The 22815-nt window shown below is 35.6% G+C and overlaps 2 protein-coding genes and 1 long non-coding RNA gene across 6 annotated transcripts in view; 2 read left to right on the top strand and 1 right to left on the bottom strand.

Annotated features, from left to right (window-relative positions):
* LOC147875062 (uncharacterized) overlaps positions 1 to 18177 on the top strand; it is a 41849-nt gene extending 23672 nt beyond the window's left edge. The window contains exon 2 of the long non-coding RNA XR_015535280.1: positions 17652 to 18177. This is a non-coding gene — a long non-coding RNA (uncharacterized LOC147875062). The remainder of the gene's footprint in view (positions 1 to 17651) is intronic.
* Positions 1 to 19620, bottom strand: mEFG1 (mitochondrial translation elongation factor G 1). 3 transcript variants are annotated; one of them, XM_022072092.2, is made up of 14 exons: positions 19363 to 19620; positions 14335 to 14493; positions 14106 to 14238; positions 11265 to 11586; positions 9449 to 9567; positions 8507 to 8696; positions 7393 to 7564; positions 7140 to 7286; positions 6842 to 7036; positions 5723 to 5875; positions 4626 to 4743; positions 3945 to 4064; positions 3067 to 3227; positions 1 to 810 (listed from the first exon to the last, which is right to left on the bottom strand). In XM_022072092.2, exons 2-14 carry the CDS (start codon positions 14476 to 14478, stop codon positions 628 to 630), a joined length of 2157 nt encoding a protein of 718 aa, XP_021927784.1. In that variant the 5' UTR covers positions 14479 to 14493; positions 19363 to 19620; the 3' UTR covers positions 1 to 627. The 3 variants fall into 3 exon arrangements, with proteins under 3 accessions (XP_021927784.1, XP_021927782.1, XP_021927783.1); XM_022072090.2 differs by lacking the exon at positions 19363 to 19620 and adding an exon at positions 18582 to 18765; XM_022072091.2 differs by lacking the exon at positions 19363 to 19620 and adding an exon at positions 18540 to 18559.
* Positions 19056 to 22815, top strand: part of LOC110833702 (secretion-regulating guanine nucleotide exchange factor) — an 8121-nt gene continuing 4361 nt past the window's right edge. The window contains exons 1-3 of one of the 2 annotated variants that reach the window (XM_022072094.2): positions 19056 to 19332; positions 20994 to 21359; positions 22601 to 22790. In XM_022072094.2, coding sequence (XP_021927786.1) covers positions 19174 to 19332; positions 20994 to 21359; positions 22601 to 22790 — 715 coding nt within the window. In that variant the 5' untranslated portion in view covers positions 19056 to 19173. The remainder of the gene's footprint in view (positions 19333 to 20993; positions 21360 to 22600; positions 22791 to 22815) is intronic. The other variant, XM_022072093.2, reaches the window with a different exon arrangement.

The raw sequence follows: 22815 nt of genomic DNA on the forward strand, positions 1-22815 counted from the left end.
TCCAAGCAGGCAGACAAAATTTCTTTGTATTTAACAAATACAATTACATGCACTTACATGACTTTTTAATTTAGTAATTTAACATTAAATTCCAATTTTAGAAGTTAATTTATGCTTATTGTTTTTACTAATAAATAACAAAATAAAATCATGATTTTTCCCTTCCTTTATCCACTGTAACTTTTTTTATGAAGCATTACTGGAACCATATTTACAGAAGCTCCTTTATTCAACATTCAATTTCCTATCAGATCCCCAAGTTATGTACTCTCACCTGGGAACCGCCTTTATATTAATTGATTAAATCTGCTGAAGTTACTACACATTAGACTCTGATAAAAGGAACTCTGTCCTTGACTGCATACAGTAAATATTTCAGAAATATGCACATTGTCTACATTACACACTTATTTATAAGTATGCAGTTAAGAGAGTGTCATTAAAATCCCAAGAACATGGATCATGCTGTGGGTGATGATACCATATAGATGTGGGCTGTACTGCTGGTATATTGAAGATTCTTATAGTGTGTTGACCCAAGGTTATATAATGCTATTGTTCAATTATAACAAAATGATGGTCTTTGGCAAATAAAATGTCCTACATTACAAATGTAAAATAAATACATTAATTCTTTTTCTTCTTTTGTTGCTGTGTAATGCCTTGACTCTCCTGATAATGCTGAATTAATGCATCCTGTAATTCTGGCATAACTGGTGAGTACCTGCTGTATTCCATACTGAATTCACCTTTTCCTTGCGTGGAAGATCTTAACTCAGAAGCGTAACCAAACATGTCATTCAGTGGTACCTGAAATACATATATGAAAATGTTTAAGGCAGCAAATAAATACCTCATGATGGAAAATTTAAAATAATTATGTAAACCCAGCAAAAAATTACTATATGATTTGTTAACAATTCAGACTTGGATACACCCTGAAAAAGAAATTCAATTCATAAAGAACATAAAGGCATTCTGTTAAAGAATCCTTGATAATACATATCACAGATCTGCAGTTACAAGTATACAGGAACTCTAAAGCCCTGGTGACTGAGTCATGGCAGTATAATCATCACATCTGGTAAGGAGGAAATAAAAGAATTACAAAGATGAAGTGGAAAAATTATCAAGCAATGGATAAGTAACAAGGTGATCCATAACAGTGAACTATAATGACAATTTGGACATCCAACAAGCAACAATACAGTCAAATCATAATTTGTAATACACATCTAAGAAATACGAATTCTCAAATTCAACTGATATTAGTGCTATACTCTTGTTCATTAACCATTTTCCTTACTCATTTTTTTCGAAGGCCCCCCCCCCCCCAAGCATACTATTTTAGTTCAGTTTTGTCATCTTTGAGCATAAGTAACATAATGTTGGCGAGCCATTTTTTCAGAACACTACAACACAAAAACTCTTCTGCATATAAACAGCTTCATTATTATCTTAAATTATCTCAGGTTGTTTTTAGATGTTTGTGGTAGCCGTGAAGTTTACACTTCACCCATTGCTGAGCTTAATGTATGCCAACAGAGCTGAATGAATCTGAGTCTTTATTTTCTTCTTCTGACACAGAAATATCAATATAAGCACTGTGATTAATAAATTCAAAGAAATATAAGAGAATTCTACCAGAGGTAGTTGTTGCTGTTCCTTGGCTCTACAACCCATTTGTGGGTCTTTGCTGCCCCACCATCTAGCAGTGAATCAAGAGACTTGGGTGAGAAATGGCCACTGAATTTTGCCTACAAATCATCTCGTTCTGCTCTTTAACTTTGCGCTAGAATACGCCATCAGGAAGGTCCAAGGTAGGCAGGAGGGTTTGCAATTGAACGGGACACATCAGCTATTGGCATATGCTGATGATGTTAATTTATTGGGGGACGATATAAATACAATAAAGAGGAACGCAGAAGTTTTACTAGAGGCTGGTAGACAAGTGGGGCTGGAAGTAAATTCAGAAAAAACTAAGTACATGTTAGTATCTCGTCATCAGAAGACAGGCGGGCAAAATTATCTTAGGGTAGCTAATAAATCCTTTGAAAGGGTTACAAAGTTCAAATATTTGGGAACAACAATAACAAATCAAAATGATACTTGTGAGGAAGTTAGGAGGAGACTAAATTCCGGAAATGCTTGCTACTTCTCAGTCCAAAATATTTTGTCTTCCCGTCTGATTTCTAAGAACCTGAAAATTAAAGTATACAAAACAATAATCTTGCCTGTTGTTTTGTATGGGTGCGAAACATGGTCTCTCACTCAGAGGGAGGAACACAGATTGCAGGTGTTTGAGAATCGGGTGTTGAGGAGGATATTTGGGCCTAAGAGGGAAGACGATGGGGCGTGGAGAAAACTGCACAATGACGAGCTTAAAAATCTGTACTGCTCCCCCAGTATTGTGAGGGTGATTAAGTCGAGAAGAGTGAGATGGGCGGGACATGTAGCGCGCATGGATGGGACAAGAGGTGTGCACCGGGTACTGGTTGGGAAACCTGAAGGGAAGAGACCGCTGGGGAGACCTAGACGTAGATGGGAGGATAATCTCAGGCGGGATCTATGGGAGATAGGAGTTGAAGGAAACTGGATTTTGTTGGCCCAGGACAGGGTCCGGTGGAGGGCTTTGGTTAATTCGGTGATGAACCTTCGGGTTCGGTAAGCCATCTAGTTAATCATCTCGTTCATGCTCGTAAGGTTCTTTTGCATGCCATAAATCTATTACATGGGACCGCTGGCTTTACTTCCACTCCAATGGAAGTTGTGCTACAGATTTTTACCAACCTTAAAAATCCATCGACTTCAGTCGGGTTTGAACTTGCAAACCTTGGGTCCAGTGGCAAGCACGCTAACCACTAGTCCATTGAGGGCAACACCAGAGATAGTACCTGTCAGTAAACTACTGAACATCTAATCCATCTAATGAGAAGTTTGAATATTGCTTTAAACAAAATAAACTGAGATAATTCATAGTGACAATATTCTGACTCACAATAACATATTTACAGCTAAATTTTCATCCCAGTTAATTTGTGATAGTTAAACGAGTGGTTAACTTACCTCAGCATGCAATGTGAACCACGCTGCAAGACCATCAGTGCCAGTGATGATGCCATGACGCTTGTTCAACTGACCTATCACAGTTCCCTGGAACTCTTCTGGTGCTGTTACCTCTACAGCCATGATCGGCTCAAGGATTTGCCAAATACCTGATTCAAATACTGGAAAAATGCATAATAATTTGAAATTATTCAGTTGAGATTCTCTTCTCCAACTTTACATTTATATGATTCAGTCTAAATATTTGAATGGAATATACTATATAATTATATGACATTCACACATTAATTCAATTACAGCTGAATTTGTTACTTATAACTTACTGTTGTTTAAAATTATGTATTTCACAAGAGTAGTAAGTCTTCTTTTAACTAGAAGAGAACTTTTGTAATTTTATAGTCTTTAATAATTTTACACTGCCATAACAAAACGTTAAAATAACACTCTAATAGTGCCATAATGCAGCCATTGATGGAACTACTGCATCACACTGCAAGATATGTATATATAATTTATAACTAATGTTTGTGAATAGTCAAAGATATTGAAACACGTCAATGTAATATTACAATGGATCTAAAAAAGGGTGTATGTGGACAGTATTCATGCAGTACAGGATAGGGACCAGTGGTCAGCTCTTGTGAATACATTAATGAACTTTCAGGTCCCATGTAATGAATGTTTTCACCATATATGTGTCTGTTAGCTTCTCAAGTATGACACTCCATGAAGGAGTAGTATTTCAGTGTAATGTTTCAGTATGTACCATTTCTGATTGTCATCATGGACCCTGTCATATCCAGTTTTGATACTGTTGAATTGTAATTCATTTCAAAGCTAGAGGTCCTAAAATGACCCTAGCCATCTACAAAACCTACCTTCTTTCACAGCACCCTGAGCTGCAAGCATGAATGCTAATTCACTGGAATCCACAATATGGTGAGCACCATCCTGTAGCCGAAACCTGATGCCCGACAGTTTATTACCTGACAACAAACCTGTAATAATACACATAAAGTTTTAATTCATTACCAAAACAATATATTTTAACATAAAATATCTGAGTATGTTTGTTTGTGGGTGGGTGGGTAATCACTGTATACGATTTTCAAGTGTTAACATAGACCAACCAGTTTTGCCAGTTTGTAATAACTCTGCTGACAAGCCTATACAGAAGGTCACAACACACAAACAGTCTATCATTTGCATGGATTGTTCCTGTGATATGAATGTTAAGAATATCTATGTATGCAAAGTACAGTTCATACTTATTTTGGAATATAAAGTATCAGGTCACAGACAAAGTTCAAAATGAAGACTGTTTGCATTTCATGTAGGCTAGGCAGGCCTCAGGAAAACCCCACGGTGGAACATTTTAATATAAAACATTAGTAGGATGAGGAAAACTAAAACATTCAGAAAGAAACCTGTCCCAGGACACTTTGTACACAAAACATTCCAATGAATCAACTTCAGATTTAACCAGGGCCTCGCAAATGAGAAAAAACCCAACCATAGTAATTACAATAAAACATACTTCAAAACTTTTGGATACAAACCTCTTTGTGCCATTAAACGGAATCCTCTTTCTACTCCTGGTACAAATTGTTTTGGCACATTTGTTCCTATAGTTTCATCAACAAATTCTAGTACTGTATTCTGATGTGGTGGTAAAGGCTGCAACAAACCAAGCCAACATGTTCCTATAAGCATTTGGTCATAACTGCTTCCTTAGCAAGATATGGAAACATTGCACATTAGGGCACAATACATTCCAATCCAGTGACATAATGAAATACTAAGTTCAGTACATTACTATATAGACATTTAAAAATGTAATATTCTCTTAAACATTATTTTTTGTGACTTAACCCTATTTTCTGTAACACCACTGAAATTACATGAATATAATTCAATATTTGTTTTGAATTCTATCTATTCAGAAGTAATCCAACAGTATTATTCTTCTGATTAAATGAGGAGTTCACTTTTATTAGATTATAATGCAGAACAATCCTAGACTGACACTGTTGCTTCAGTAAAATACAAGAAAAATTTAACGAAGAGTAGGATCTACTTTACCTACAATATACATGAGAGAGCAAAGCACTTCATTTGCATGAGTCTATACATACAGTATAAAGAGAGAACATTAAATATTTTAATCAACATGTGAACAATTTATTTTTCGTAAGACTTGAGGTTCTCACAGCGGTGAGTATGAAGATTTCCGTCTTCTGGGTTGTTGACCACACAGCGCAACAACCCAGAAGACGGAAATCTTCAATTTATTTTTCCATCTCCTGTGTATACAGGGGCCCTTTCATAAGTATTCTTCCTCTCTCAGCCACTTAATCCTAAAAGTGGCAGGTGATGATTTTTAACATATAAAATTGTTCACCAGGTGACTAAACCTGCTTATGCTCTGATTAAAAAATACTGAATCTTTTTGACAGCTAAAACAGATCTGCAGCTGTCGATACTTCATACTTCAATCATGTTTTCTAAGAATACGTTCTTTTACCCACCACTTCAGGAACCTGCAATGCCACTTCCATGATTAATGTACTTTTATCTTATCATGATATCCTTTTGAATAAATTAATTACTGACTGATAGGCTATTAAAATTAAAGTGCAAGGCGCTGGTTGCTCACTTCCATAATTCCTGTGACTCGAGCATACTGTCCTGCCCCTCCAGACTGCTTCTTATGGAGATAATCAAATTGACAGGGAGCTGCAAGTGTTTCACGAAATGCTACTTTTGGTTTCCCAAGATGAACAGGACATCCATATTCCCTCTCCATGCGCTGAAATACAATGGAAAATAGTAAAAAATTAAAAGTTGAAAAGAACTGATACTTAAACTCAAATCATTTTTATACAAATTTCAGACCTTAAGACACAATGACATGAAAACATTTTAACTACCATGGATAGAAGTCTGAAAATGGTACACAGAAAAGGATCATGGCAGAAGTCCAGACAAATGATTGCATTTTATATGGAAGTGAAAATTCAAAGAGAGGCACCTTCCAAAAATAAGATACCACAAACATGCAAATTATGTACTTTGTTGAATAAAAATATAACTAAAGTACTTTTTTTAATGAAACAGTGCTTCATAAGTTAAAGATGAAAACATGCCAAAAACCATCTAAAGAAATTACATTTTCTACCATAAACAAGGGATCAGATAGAAAAAGATGACCTAGGAACAGATGAACTTTGCCAGTATACACTTACACATTCTCTGTTTTACTACCACTGAAAATATAATTACACCCTCCCTAAAACCCAAGTTCAGTCCTCATGAATAAATACCAAAAGTTTGCTTCAGACCAAACACATCCCTCTTTACTTAGGTAACACAACAGAAGAACACATTTCCAATATTTTGTATTTACTTCTTCAGCAGCATATTTGCATATGAAAATCATAAAGAAGCCTAATTTCCTTCACACTGCAATGAAGCTGGTATTCCTATACATGAATGGACATACTAGACATGAACCTTCAGCCTCAGTAAAATTAGCATGTTTACTCTGGGTCCTGCCAATTGTCATGCCAGGGGTGAAACTCAAGCTCAAAGAATATCTGTGTCACAGCCAAGCAATCCACCATATACTTGACATATACTGCTCTGGGATTGAGTGTGGGACTCAGTGGTCAGAAATCAGCATGTAACATCCGTCCTGTGCACATCATTGCAAAAATTATATTGTATTGTACTATAATACAGAACATAGAAATTACTGTAATAAAGGAAATCTCACCTGAGCATATATTTCCAAATGAAGTTCTCCCATTCCCGACACAATAGTTTCTTTATTGTCACTATCATAACTGAACTGAAATGTGGGATCCTCCTTCGTGAACCGAGCTACAGCCTTGCTGAAGTTATCACGATCCTTTGAATTAGCAGGCATGATTGACATCGATACAACTGGATCAGGAATATACATTGATTCCTGTGAAAGAAAGAATGGTTGCATTATGGATATATTTCACATAACATTTCATGCTCTCTCAGAGTCAGAAATTATCACACTATAAAGCAGTAAAAATAATTACCATTGTCAGGTTCACCTTAGCATCAGTTACAAAAGTATCACCACTTGCACAATCAATACCAAATAGTGCAAAGATATCTCCTGCATATATTTCACTTACATCTTCCATTTCAGTGGAATGTAAACGTACTAAACGAGGAACACGGACCTAAAATAAAATATTAATCAATCAATACACTAAACATGCTCAGTTCTAATGAAAATAATTTGTGTTTATTTCGGTAACCAACGCTATAAAATCTATATATTAAAACCTTTTTCCTTGTTCTGACATTATACAAATGGTCTCCTTTCAAAAGCATTCCTTGATAACATCTAAGGTATGTAAGTTGCCCAAATTTTCCTCCTTCAAGCTTGAACGCAAGGCCAACAAAAGGATGGGCTTTGCTCCGTTCTGGTCTTAAGACCAGTTTCTCTGTCTCTTGCCTGAAACAGAATCAATAAATGTTAATGTGCACATATTTACATGGTTACATCAAACTCACAAGTTGATACTGACAGATGGTGATAGGACAGTACTGTAGAGGATTAATAAGTAAGTTTTTCACTAATACTAATCTAACAGAGTAATTTCTTTGTTTGTGTAATCTTCAAAGCTTAATCTAAATGCAGTATTCCATACGTAACAAAGTATTTTTCAAAGGCTGATATTTATTTTAAACTGTTTTCATTTCAACACACTTGATTTTGTAACATCCACTGAAGGTAGTTTTAAAGGTTTTAAAAGCATTTCAATGGAACCACAAATAAAATACCAGAAATAATGACCTGTGCCAAATGTGCAGCATATATACACATACTGCTATATATTGTTTGCAGCTGAAATTGTTTAAAATGTTTTTGCACTACAATATCATATATTTCAAGTAAATATACAGAAGTATATACACAGCAACCTATTTTATCAGAGATCCCTCCCTTTTTAATACAACTGTTCTTTGAACATCTAATTTGAGTAACAGCATGAATGTGGAAGTTTTGGATGGAGCCATGACCATGCGGGTGAAAATGACAAGGAAATTTTCAAAACAAATAGTCTCACGATACTGTAAACAGCTTTATATTCAAACATAGGTCATCTCTTGGCCTTAAGTGTTAAATTAATTGAGAGAGTATGTACAAAAGTGGAAAACTCAAAATGATTGAAAACTGTCACAAAACACAGTAATTTTATCACCATGTCTATCATTTCAATCCACTGCTTAGAAAACAAAAAGGAGGAAATTATGTCTTGAAATTGAGAGTTTGCATATTAATCAATTTCAAGTTCCTGATGCTGACAAATCACTACTAAGAAGCAACATGAATGTTTCTACAAATATGACATTTGGAGAGGAGGAATAAATAACAACAAGCAACAAAACTAACCCTTCATTCTCACACAGAGCAATATTTTCCACTTCTCCTGGATTGGGCAAATAACTGATTACTGCATTTAGCAGAGGTTGCACTCCTTTATTCTTTAGTGCACTGCCCACCAACACCGGCGTGAAAGTTCGATGCAGGCAAGCACGGCGAATAGCAGCCATAATATCTCCTTCATTTGGAATCTTTTCTTCTACAAAAATTTAATGTTCTGTTAGAATTCTGATATATAATTCCTAAACATATAACACATTAACAATGAATATACAGCAAACTTCTACACCAGTTTCTCCTGAGATCCAAAAATATAAACATTATATAAGAAAAGACTACAGAAAAAAATATAAAATTTCAGCACTTCAGACAAGTAAGAGAAGATGTATTGAAAGGACCAGGGCAAACCTAGCCACACCCAAAATGAGCAGTTATGGGAAGATATGGAACAGAGGATTCTGTTATACAATGATCCACCCTGATCTGTCTTTGATCTGCATTGCTGAAATAAGAATGACATGTATAATATGAAAAAACCATCACGAACATACTGCTTACATTACAAGTATCCATTAACATTTTTAGAGTTAGAAAGACGGAATGTTTATAAAATAATAAATACCAGTACAATTAATTAAATATGGTCTGAAATTACAGTACAATATTATATTTTAGTTGTTTAACATACAGTGGAACCTCGATACACTGTTACCTTGTTATACCACGGACTCGGATATACAGCCGCTGTGATCATGTCCCCCAATACGATTACATATGTTTTACATCATACAAATTTCTATAAAACGTTTCGGTTACATTATAAGACTGTACTGCAACATTCTTTGCTGTAGTATGAGGGTATAGAGGGTAAAGTCCATCATAGGATTAAGTACTTAATCTGCTACAGAAAACAATTCCAAAAAAAAAAATACAAAACACCTTAGTACATACCTAAGAACATTTCTCCCAATATTTCATCCACATTAGATACATGTTCTATCAGCTCCTGCCTTTTGTCTTCAGATTCAGATCTCATATCACGTGGAATTTCATCTTCACGAACAACTTCTCTGCACAAACAACAGAGAATAATACTTAATATCCCAAACTGATAAACGTCTGGTAATCAGAAGAGTCTGTAGGTTTTTCGAAGTCTGTGATAGGCCGGGCTCACTGTGTACCCAAATTACAAATTTAATTACATTTTAATTCTGTCCAGATTGACTTTTGGTGGTTGAAAGTTGAAGCAGGTGCCTTCCAGATAACATACATGTTCTCACAATGAGTCATACTGTCACTGTGATAGGCATAAGTAATGCTGATGCTGAACTAATATAAATATAATATACAGTGTTAACACATTTTTGACACTAAAACATGAACAAAATTACCAGCTACAACATACAGTGTACAGTGAAAAAAGTGATATTAGCCAATGGCATATAATCAGAACACTGTGGAAGCTCATCACTGTTAAGCACTATGCATCATTCCAGGGAACATCTAAACATTATCATATACAGACTGTAATGATACGTGGCTTATAACACACATAAAGAACAAGTAACAACTCTTCAATACAGAACACAAAATATGTGTGTGCTGTACATATGCAACTTGATAAGTATGTAATTGCAAGAATATTATAAACTTATTGGGAAAATTTAAGAACCATTCAAAAGCAAAGAATATAAGAATACAAAACAATAACTTTGTATGGAGGCATGTCAGAAAGTTCTGAGACTGATCCAATAACACACACAATACAAGTTCTTAAACATTATTGAAATTTACTCCCTTCAAAACAGTCAAGATTGAATAATCGGACTCCAGTGGCCCTGCTACTTCGGAAATATGCAAGGAACTCCTCTTTTAAAATGGGCCTCAATTCACTCACTTTTATAATAACCTACTTCTTGTCAAACCTACTTCAAGCTCATTTTTTATTTATTTATGGTTTATTTAACATTGCTGTCAGTTGCTCAGACTGTACAGTATCAAATTATAGGATTAACAAGTACTTAGTTGAGAACGATATAGAAGGAAGTCATTATTGACTAATTTCACATATTATTTTGTCACAAATCTAAGATTCACCAACAGTTATGATATTGGAAAGAAAGTCTGGAACTGTGGCACAAGAATGCAGACTGTATTCAGAAAACTGAATGAAAAGAGCCATATGACTTTCCAACTTCACTAACAAGTTCAGAAAATGATAAAGCATAATTAGTATGAACAAATGTTATATAAGTGATTATTGCAACATTTATGAATACTCATAGAAAGCCAACTTGTTAATCATCTTCAACTGATATTTGGCCATTTTTAAACTCACAAAACCATCAGAATGTCTGCATAGCTTAACGCTTTATCACCAAATATAAGTTCCAACAATGTGAGTGTGTTAGAAATATGACACTGACACTGACACATACACATTGTTTATCATCAGCTATTTCAGAATGTACACAATACTGCTTAAATCCACCCTTCAACTAACACACAAAACAAACAACCAAGTGCAGATACCACAATGACATCGCACATGCAAGAATGTTAACACACAACAGTGCTGCTACCTTATCTGTGCTTCTCAGCAATTCATGATAATTGAATAAATACATCAGTCTAGAACTTCTTGACAGGAGCTTGTATTTTCCTTTCCATTCTCCTTTAAATTTTAAAAGGTGTAACTTTGCAAAGGAACTCTAAAATTTACAACATTTATTATAGACTTTGAAATACATTATTTATTCATACTAACCCAAATTGTCCATCAAAATACACAGCTTTCTGCTTTATCAGATCAACTAAACCTTTTGTTTCATTTTCAAGACCAATAGGAAGTTGTAAAAATGCAGCATTATGACCAAGTTTGGACCTCATCTGAGATAATACTCTATTAGGGTTGGCTCCCATTCGATCCAGTTTATTAATAAATGCCAGGCATGGAACATTATAGCGCTTCATTTGTCTGTTGACTGTCAAGGTCTGACTTTGAACTCCACCCACAGCACAGAGAACGAGAATGGCTCCATCCAACACTCTTAATGCGCGTTCTACTTCCACTGTGAAATCAACATGACCTAGAAAAAATAAAGAAGCATTACTGATATTAATAGAACTATATTTTGTAACAAAACACGAGTATCAAATTAACTCTCACATTTTAATACATGAGAAGCTGGAAGATATATTTTTACTCAAGAAATCAACAACCACCCTTAAGTATCAGAAGGATACTTAAAGTATTTAGATTCATTGCTGCTAAGAGAAATATATATTAAAACATTAAAAGAGTGCTAATTACCGAACAGTTAAATAGCAGTTGCCTGCTATATCAGAGCCAGCTTTCATACTATGGGACACACATATATATACACACACACACACACACACACACACACACACACACACACACACTTGGAAGACCATCATCTTATTTGAAAGTTTTAATATGGTATGATGTATATGCTACAAATAGGTTCCACAGTTCAACATTTTTTATTTTCCTGCTGTTAAGCAACACACAAAAACATGCTCTTTTATTTACATTTTCATTACTTCTATGGTTCATAAACACATAAGTTCAAAACTAGAAAAGTTTCATAATCCCTGATGCAGAAAGGTGCATTACCTTTGAAGAATATTCTAAAATGACACAGCAACAAGACATACACAATTTATCAAAATATGGGAGCATATACACCAGGCAATTAAGTTTATCATGTCATGAGTGAAACAAGCACCATAAAAAGTGATTTCTTCTCAGGCTACCAGCTATGTCAGGTGGTTGAATGGAGAAATCACCATACATTGTTTACCAGTCTTAACTATTACAAACAGAGGCCTCCAGACATTCCATGTCAACAAACTGAGGAATCTTCATTCTTCTAAGTGTTAAACACAAATCACTTTAGGATAAGAACAAGAAACTGAAGACTGAACTTTTTCATTCATTAATTACTTAGTATCTACAGTGTCAATAAGACAAATTACCAGATACAGTCAAACCTCGGTTCACGAACGCCTCGGATCACGAACAGCTCAGTTTATGAACAAATTTTCCGAACACAAAGCGTCTCGGATGACGTACTGTGTCTCGAGTTACGAACACGCAGGCCGTCAACATCGTGGAGCGATAAGCTGGGAGTATCAGCGTCCGCAGTATTCGTAGAAGAATGATCCAGCATGGGGCCAAACATAGACAATGATAGCAGCAAAGTGAAAAGAAAAAATACTAATATCATGATAGATGTTAAGAAAGAAACCATAGCCAAACATGAAAATCGTGTTCGTGTCTCTGATCTTGCTACTCAGTTTGGGATGGCAAAATCAACGATCTGTACTATTCTTAAAAATAGAGAGACAATCAAGAAAGTCGATGTTGCAAGAGGAATGACAGTTATTACTAAACAAAGATCACAGACGATTGAAGAAGTGGAGAAATTGCTGCTAATTTGGATAAACGACAATATGTTAGCTGGCAACAGTGTTTCTGAGGGTATGATTTGTGAAAAAGCAAGGCGATTGCATGATGACCTGGTAAAAAAAAATCCTGGTATGAGTGGTGATACTGATGTTTTCAAAGCTAGCAGAGGAAAAAGAATCCCCTTCCAAACAATAACATTTCACTTCCTCACCACCTTCCACTTACGCCGCCAACTCTCCTCCATACAGGTACGGTAAAACTAAATTAAGTTTTCGTCTATATTTGATCTGCTTAGTGTTGTGTTTATATTTTTTGTGATAGATATAACGGTTTCCGTTGATTTTGTTTAAGAACAAAGTACTGTTGTAAAATTTTAAATAAGCAATCATCTGGGGTCCAGGAATGGATTAATCCATTTTACATTAATTCCTATGGGGAAAATAGTTTCGGTTTACGAATGACCTTCAGGAACGAATTAAGTTTGTGAACCGAGGTTTGACTGTACTTCCACAGTCCCATCCGCCACTGACTAAAGATCAGTGAATGACCACACAGGTCCCAAACAGCCTAGACTTCTGTTTTTGATATTAAAACACTGATACAGCAGTTTGTGTAAATGGTACACACACAAAATTTCCATGTCATTAACGGGTGAAAATGCCTACCTTCTATTCATTATAAATTATCATATGATAAAAAAGCAAAAGTACATCAACTACAGTGGCATGAATACCATATTTTTCAGACTAAGACATACCAGAGTATTGGATGCAATTAGATTTTAGAAGGCACATTTTAGAAATAAACCTGTTACAACAAGAAGTGAATGACTTAGAATTTGTCATCTAATGTTGTTTGGAATTTCTTTCTTTAGTTTGAAATTATAAATTCTCACAACAATTTATGACACACATTTTACAAAGTCTACTCCTTATACATTCACAGAAACCACTTACTATCCTAAGATAGCTGTCTTCTGGGTTGTACTGCTTAGAAGTTTCCCAACACTTCAGAGGTCCTTGCTGCCTCCATCATCAGCCCTGATAGAGGTGAAAACCCAGAAGACAGCCATCTTCAGACTCACTGCCATGCAAACCTCAAATCCTACCACTTGCTGTCCTCTTTATAAAATAATTTGTACTTCATTAATCTAACAAGAAAATGTGCACTAACCAGGTGTATCTATTATATTGATATTATGATCCTTCCAAAGCGTGTAGGTAGCAGCAGACTGAATTGTTATGCCCCGTTGCCTTTCAAGTTCCATTGAATCCATAGTAGCCCCAATATTATCCTTTCCTTTCACCTGTGGAATTCACAAACATGAATAATTAAAGTAACAGTCTTTCTCTGAATCTTTTAAATCACAAACTACATAAAACTTTTAAGTTTCATATCATACCTCATGCATTTCAGCAATTCTCCCAGTATAAAATAAGATTCGTTCTGTGAGTGTTGTTTTTCCAGAATCAATATGTGCTGAGATTCCTATGTTGCGGATGCATTCTAAAGTTTTGTGCTCTGCATATTTAGCATATGATGCCATACATGCTACATTTTCCTGCAACCATAAAATCACAAATATTAATGTCAAAACTCTACAATTTTTTCATAAAATACTACTCTATTTTCCACTTTCTTCACAAATATCATACGAAACTACGGTCAAGTTCTCTGATGTGGCTCAATTAGTAATATGTGTACCTACAGTGTAAACATCCTGGGTTCAGTTCCCCAAGTATGCTCTTCTTTTCTTCAACCACCATGTTAAAAATGGCTGTGGAGGCCATAAAATGACATTTACTTTTTAAGTCTCTGCATTTTTTTTTATTAATATTCAAGAAAGGGAAGAGAACATCTGTTCTCAGGATTGTCATTATCAAATACAGATAGTTCTTGGCATTTCAAAGTTCAAATATCATCTTCTACCGTATTCAGATTTATACTCTGAACTGTGAAGACTGACAGGTAATTGTTACCATCGTTATCATTATCTTCCCTTCAGGTTTCCCAACCAGTACCCGGTGCACACCTCTTGTCCCATCCATGCGCGCTACATGCCCAACCCATCTCATTCTTCTCGACTTAATCACCCTCACAATACTGGGGGAGCAGTACAGATTTTTAAGCTCATCATTATGCAGTTTTCTCCACGCCCCATCATCTTCCCTCTTAGGCCCAAATATCCTCCTCAACAACCTGTTCTCAAACACCTGCAATCTGTGTTCCTCCCTCTGAGTGAGAGACCATGTTTCGCACCCATACAAAACAACAGGTAAGATTATTGTTTTGTATACTTTAATTTTCAGGTTCTTAGAAATCAGACGGGAAGACAAAATATTTTGAACTGAGAAGTAGCAAGCATTTCCAGAATTGAATCTCCTCCTAACTTCCTCATGAGTGTCATTTTCATTTGTTATTGTTGTTCCCGGATATTTGAACTTTGTAACCCTTTCAAAGGATTTATTAGCTACCAAGATAATTTTGCCCGCCTGTCTTCTGATGACGAGATACCAACATGTACTTAGTTTTTTCTGAATTTACTTTACCCACCTGTCTACTAGCCTCTAGTAAAACTTCTGTGTTCCTCTTTATTGTATTCATATCGTCCCCCAACAAATTAACATCATCAGCATATGCCAATGGCTGATGTGTCCCGTTCAATTGCAAACCCTCCTGCCTATCTTGGACTTTCCTGATAGCATATTCTAGCGCAAAGTTAAAGAGCAAGGGAGACAAAGCATCTCCTTGTTTTAGACCGTTCTTGATGAAAAATGTCTCAGATACATATTGACCTACTCGAATTTTGCTACAGGTTTCATTTAAGCACATTTTTATTAGACTCACTAGCTTCTTTGGTATACCAAATTCAATAAGAATATTATATAACACTTCTCTCTTCACAGAGTCATAGGCTTTTTTAAAATTTATAAATAATTGATGTATGGTCCCACCGAACTCCCATTTTTTCTCTAGTATCTGACGAATGCAAAAGATCTGATCAATCGTTGATCTGTTTCGTCTGAACCCACACTGATGATCCCCAATAATTTCATTCGCATATGGGGTTAATCTTGCCAAAAGAATGTTGGATAGAATTTTGTATGAGGTTGATAGCAGCGAAATTCCTCGGTAATTACCACACTCAGTCTTGTCCCCCTTCTTATGAATAGGAATAATTATGGATTCCTTCCATTGTTGTGGCATCTCTTCCTTATCCCAAATTAACTGAATAAGCTTATGGATCCTCATATGTAACCCTTTGCCACCTGCTTTAATTAATTCTGCTGGAATCTGATCAATACCTGGAGATTTATAACTTTTCAACTTCCCAATGGCTAGTTCAACTTCATCTAAACTAGGTTCTGGCACCAACATTTCAGCTGTATGTATTTTAATCTGTCTAATATCACCAGTCTCATGATCATTTAAGAGCTCGCTAAAGAAATTTTTCCACCTATTCACAATTTTTATTGGATCTGCAAGCAAATTGCCATTATCATCCTTTACCGAATTGGTTTGGGGTTGATATCCTTTCTTAAAGTTATGAATGCCTCTGTACAGGTCTCTGATATTTTTTTCCTTATTATTTGTCTCAAGTTCAGCAATTTTGCCCTTCAGGTATTCCCTTTTCTTATTCCTAAAGGTTCTACTAGCCTCACGTCTCACGTTACATAGATTATCCGCATTTGTTTTGTTTGGGTCCTGCAACCATTGAAATTTTGTTTGCTTCCTTCGATCTATTAATTTGGAACATTCTTCATCAAACCACGGTTTATTTTGCTTTTCTCCTGTGGTATCCTAGTTTCTCTTTCGCTGAAATTTTGATGCAGTTTCTGACATTTTCCCACTCCCTGTTGATGTCCACACTTTCATTATCTTCATCCGTCTCTAAAATTTGAAACCTATTCAAAATTTCAACTTGATATTGTTCCTTCGCCTCTCCCTCACTTATTTTTTTCAAATCAAATCTTTCTGTGTCAAAATTTTGTTCAGTTCGTCTACTTACCGAAAGCTCCCTCACTTTTGCTACCACCAGATAATGATCAGTGTCACAATCTGCTCCTCTGAAAGACCTCACATCAATTATATTTGTGTGCCTTCTGTTATTTACTAATCTATTTGATTGTGTGTGCTCCCATCTGGAGAAGTCCAAGTGTATTTATGAACATCATGGTGTGGAAATTTTGTACTTTTTACAATTAAATCTTTTGACATAGCGAAGGTTACTGCTCTAACACCGTTATCATTACTAAGTGCATGGAGACTCTCCCTGCCTATTGTGGGTTTGACGATATCCTCCCTCCCAATTTTTGCATTGAAATCTCCTAGCAGAATTTTCATGTGATACTTGCCAAATGTATCAAATACTGATTCCAATTCTTCATAAAAGCTATCCTTGATATCATCGCTTTTGTCCTCAGTTGGGGCATGAACATTAAGGATAATGATGTCCCACTAACGTCCTTCCAAAATTACGTAAGACAACCGGTCACTAACAAATTCTACTCTCTTAACTGCAGCCCTAATTCTGCTATGAACAAAAAAACCCATCCCTAACTGATGATTGTCATTCCCCTTTCCATAGAAAATTGTAAAATTGCCCTATAGAGGCTCCTAATGTCCCAAGTACCAAATCTCATGTCCTTTTTCAATTGCCGTGGTCATGCCAAAGAGTCCATCGTTAATGTGTTCGTAACATAGCTTCTTTTTTTCCAGGTGAAAGGTTGTTAGCCTTACACCCAACCCCCAACCTGGAGGACCAGGGTATCACTCTTAGTCCAGCGCATCTCCTTAGACCTCTCCGGCTTGGGTGACCCTACCATAAGCCAAAGCTCCGGCCAGCACAGCCCTAAGGGTCATTTGAACACGCAAGCCTCCTCACCCGGCAGATTGCCTTCGACAAGGTGGTGATACCTTCGAGAAGGACTCTATTGCCATGGAAGAATAAATCAAACACAGAGCCACCTTTGCATAAGAATATAAAAGATAGTTGTTACATTGACAATGAGACATTCTGAAAAGGTGTTATATAGTAATAATTTAATTTTAGTCACAACATGCTGAGAAATCAACTGTGCTCCTCTCATTCTCAAACGTGAACAAAGTAAGAAATAAATACATGCAAAGACAAAAATAAATGACACTTCATGGCCATAAAAGCCATTACACACATTGTGATTAAGAAAACCTATTTGGCAATGAAACTTGAGTCACATGCACCATAAGCAAATATGCCACCAACTGAGCTACAGAGGGAAGTTTAAGGTCAGTTAATTAGAGAAGAAAGTCTCAAATGAAATTGCATAATATGAAGAAGCAGTGGAGTGTCAACGTTTAATATTTTGGCCAGAAAGTCTGAGGATGGTCCACTGCTATACAGAAAAACGACAGCCGAATCGGAGAGTAGCAATAGACCGGTCCCCTTGTTAGTGAGAATTTATGTACATTATCAACATCGTCACATTCCTAAACTAATGACACAAAATATTCAGAAATTTAGCAGTTGACAACAGATCTAACTTAACCGTCGTCTTTCTGCTACATGTAATTCTTACACGCGAGACCTCTATAAACCCGAAAATTAATAACTCAGGACAATCTAACCTCACTTTTCACGTTCTTTCAGGCAATCGTACACTCCATTACCTCTAATATATGTAGTTGTACAGGATTCCTCTTTAGAACTCCAGACTTCCTTGCAAGTAAGCTAAAAATTGTCATTTTCTGTATGTTTAAGTCACGTGTCCTGACGATATCTCAATCTCATACCATCCGACATCTATCACAAAAACCAAGTAGTGTTTTCTATCATCATTGACGGTAAAGAATAATTTACTCATTCATTCTTTGATGTTGGTAATGCGTAAGATTCGATGTTCGTCCTTTTTTTTTCTGGCAGAGTAAATATTAAGTTGGTATTAATCTATGCCCACAGGTACTACCGACAAGCCCGTGCTCTGTTTATCACTTGATATCTGGCCTAGTCCAAAATAAAGGCTTTAAATCACAAATGTAAAGCATGTAATATATATGAAATTTCAGGTTCTTATGGTAGCACGTATGAAGATGGCTGTCTTCTGGGTTGTTGCGCCAAGTAATCTCGTATAAGATTACCGACGTTTCACAGGTGCTTGCTGTCACTATCCGTTCTGATTATGGAGGCAACAAGCACATCTGAAACGTCGATAACTTCTACCAGACTGCACGGCGGCAACAAACCAACAGATGGTTTTCTTTCATGTTATATAGGACCAAGTGGAAGAGAAAAAATAGAAAATTAAGAAAATGGCAATACTGTGAAAACAGTATCTCTGGTAACCATGCGGCCACAGAAACGCTAGGAAACATATGGAAATTACGTAGGGGTTTTTGTTCGAATATGAAATTGCTTTCCTGGGTATGTATAGTTTTTATATGTATGACTTACATCTCGAAAGCCATTGTCCGTGAAATCATCGTTATCTTGAAGCGTACCAATAAATGCAGAAAATATATAATTTGCTAAATTTGAGTGATGTGGGTTTTATAGAAATGCAGTGATTTTAAAGCAGATTTGTCTATTCACGTGCCAAGCGGAAGGGCGCCAGTGATAATAATCTGTGGCCCCTGATTTTTAATTGTATATAAATATAAGCCTTAAAAATAACATACAAAATAACCGATTCCTTTTTACAAAGTAGCAATGAATAACTAATGTAGAAAACGCAATAAGTGTGACGTCCACTTTTATTGCTCAGGGTTGCAAACTTGTAAATATTCATGCAGCGTTGGGAAATACGACGAAAATGATCTCAGCTCTGAATCAGAATTCTTGAGAATCTAATAAATGCTTCGCTTTACTTGTCCCGAAGATTTACTTGAACCTTGTCATGAACCGTGACTAGTGACTGATCCATATCGGTCCAAATTCACACGAACTTATACCGTTTTAATCCATGCCCCAGGAATAAACATGTAACATGTAAAGATGGTTCTTCTCCATATTTTCTAATGTTTTATATATGCTACATCCTCTACCCATCTCATCCTTGATTTGATCAACACAATCATATTAAGTGGAGTACAAATTATGAAGCTCCTCATTATGAAGTTTCCAGCCTCTGTTACAAAACAACAATATTTACATTTCATAGAACCTTCATAGCACAGGTCAAATATGTGGAGCACATCACAATATGAATTCCAACACTTATTACAAATAAAATACACAAATATAACAACACGGTTGTCATGACCGTTTACAATAATTTTCAATTGAAGTAAATTATTATAATGTAAAAAGATAATGTTTTAATGTTGGCTTAAATACTTTTGGTGTTTGTTGAATTTCCCCAGAAGATAACTCCATTGGACATGACAGAATGGAAATGATGAAGATAAACTAATTTTAAAGAATTTATATGCAGGATTGGTGGGTGGCTGTCCCATAGCAAGGCATCCTGAATTTAGTTTTGTGCTTCTTCCAGTTTCAGTTATTATCAAGTTTTAAGCCAATGAATTTAATTGTTAATACTTCTTCAGTTGTTTTATTATCATAACCTGTTAGTAGCAAATTTCACAAAGCTTGTTTTGTCAAAATTTAATGTGAGTTTATTAGCTGTGAACCATTTGTTTAGGCTAGCAAAGACATCATTAATGGAGTTCTCATCATAGTCTACTAATCAGGTTGATAAATAATAATAGTAGTATAACTGGTCAGTGTGTACGTAGAGGGTGTGGAGCATGATAATTGCAGACAGACATTGAGGATACATGGAGCTGATTCTGACACCCCAGTTCCATGACCCAAGATATTTCCTTTCCCATTTCAGTTATATGAAATATGAGTTTTGAAATAGAGCACTTTCATTGCATACAACTCTTTTTTGTTCATTTTACCATGATAAACATGTTAATGAAAAGAAATATTTCTCATAACAGGGTACTGTGTTCTGCAGCAGCATCTGTTTCACTGGAACAAATAATATGCTGCAAAACAAATGACATTGTTTTTAAATGTTATTAGTGCCTGTAATATTATGGAATCATGTATTCCTAAAAGGATGTTCTTCTCTTCAGGGGGCTAATACATACAGTCAACTGGGACAAGGCTTCAAGTCAGAGCAATGTGTCCTTCCAGGAGAGCTAGAGAAAGAAGATTCTCTGGACCTTAGTTGCATTACAAGTATTGTAGGTGGAGGTGGTCATACATTGATTGTTAATAAGTATGGACAAGTGTTTGCTTGTGGGTCAAACACTATGGGACAATTGGGACTTGAAATGAACACAGAAAATTTAGTATTTGAGAGAATAAAATTACTTGATACCTACCACATTATTCAAGTTGCTTGTGGTTGGAATTCTAGCTTAGCAGTTACGAAGAATGGAGAACTACTTGTTTGGGGGTCTAATGCATATTGTCAATTGGGACTACCAAAGAAAAAGGTAATTATTTTGTTATAATGTATTCATTATAAATTTTTGGTGCAGGTGAACTTCATATGTAATTTTAATTTCACAGATATCATAAAAGCAGAACTACTTTCAACATCCTATTCTTTACTTTGCTGTATGATGCATCACACCAGTTAATTTAAGTGTGCTTATATATTATCATGTTAGTATGTAAGGTGTGGTAGAGATTATTTAATTTTGCTATATTCTAATGTGTTAGATGCTGGAAAATTTAAAGTTGTCATCATATAAAATACATGATCAGTTATTGATAGATCCTGGATTAAATCTTATTCAATGAAGTATAAAATCATGCATACAAACAAAACTGTTTACACTTGAAAGGAAAGTAATGCCAAACACGTTTTGACTTCAAGAGGTCGTCATCAATGGCAAAACAAATTAATTCATATAAATCAATTCAGAAGACTATGGTTTTCTGCAGAGCATAGAAGGTATGTATTTTAAAAAAACATACTTATGTAACACCTCGCTGGACTTTAACTGTACAAGAGTTGGTGTATTCAATTGAGTACTTAGCTTTTATGTCCACTGGCCTGATTGATGTTGTTGGTCTACAATCTGTAACACCCACGCATCATTGAAGTTCACAGGCACAGTCAATGCAACCTCAGCTCACTGTAGACTAACAACAGCAATCAGGCCAGTGGACCTGTAATTCAATGCTATATACTCTGACTCTGAGCTACTGGCAGTATCATACAATAAACCACAAAATCAACCTCTTTTAGTATTTATATGACACCACTCAAACTACTGAAGAAGTGCCATTTCCCATTTTAGAATCCACTGCTCATTAAACAGAACCTCTCTTAATACAGTATTGCTTAATGTAGGTCTCTGGCTTAAGCAGTATTCTAGCAACATATTTTTACCATCTTAATACAGAACTTTTCACATTTTATCTGGGTTTTTGGAGTTTGTACTGATTTTGATGCTATAAATAATGAAAATGATCTCTCTCATATTTCTATAACTTATAACTTTTCCAACCATATGAAAACTTCAGAAATCCTCTTTGCCAGAACCTGTAGTTTCAAATTGAAGAAAAATCCTTGTACTTAAGCATGTAAAATATTGGCATTGTATTGTGGAATACATAAAAGAATACTTGTTTCTGTCCTGTTACAAGGTATAACTGTTGTGTAAATATCTGAGTTTTCTCTATTCAAGAATTTTTCATGTAGTATAACAAATCAGTGCATTTTCAGACCCCTTTCACCAGTATTCCATTAAAAATAGAAGTACCGTATGTGAAGACTGTGGCATCAGGCTTGCGGCATTCAGCTATACTTACAACAGATGGCCTGGTCATGGTGTGCGGTAATGGGAAGAATGGACAATTAGGATTGACAGATAATAATGGAATATCAGTTGCTGAAGTAGAACAACCTCAGGAAAGTATGTAACACATTAATAAGAACAT

This window comes from Zootermopsis nevadensis, unplaced genomic scaffold (assembly GCF_977971745.1).
Source record: "Zootermopsis nevadensis isolate Lab colony 2312 unplaced genomic scaffold, Znev_1.0 Znev_ptg000002l, whole genome shotgun sequence".
In the NCBI taxonomy this organism is placed as follows: Eukaryota; Metazoa; Arthropoda; class Insecta; order Blattodea; family Termopsidae; genus Zootermopsis; species Zootermopsis nevadensis.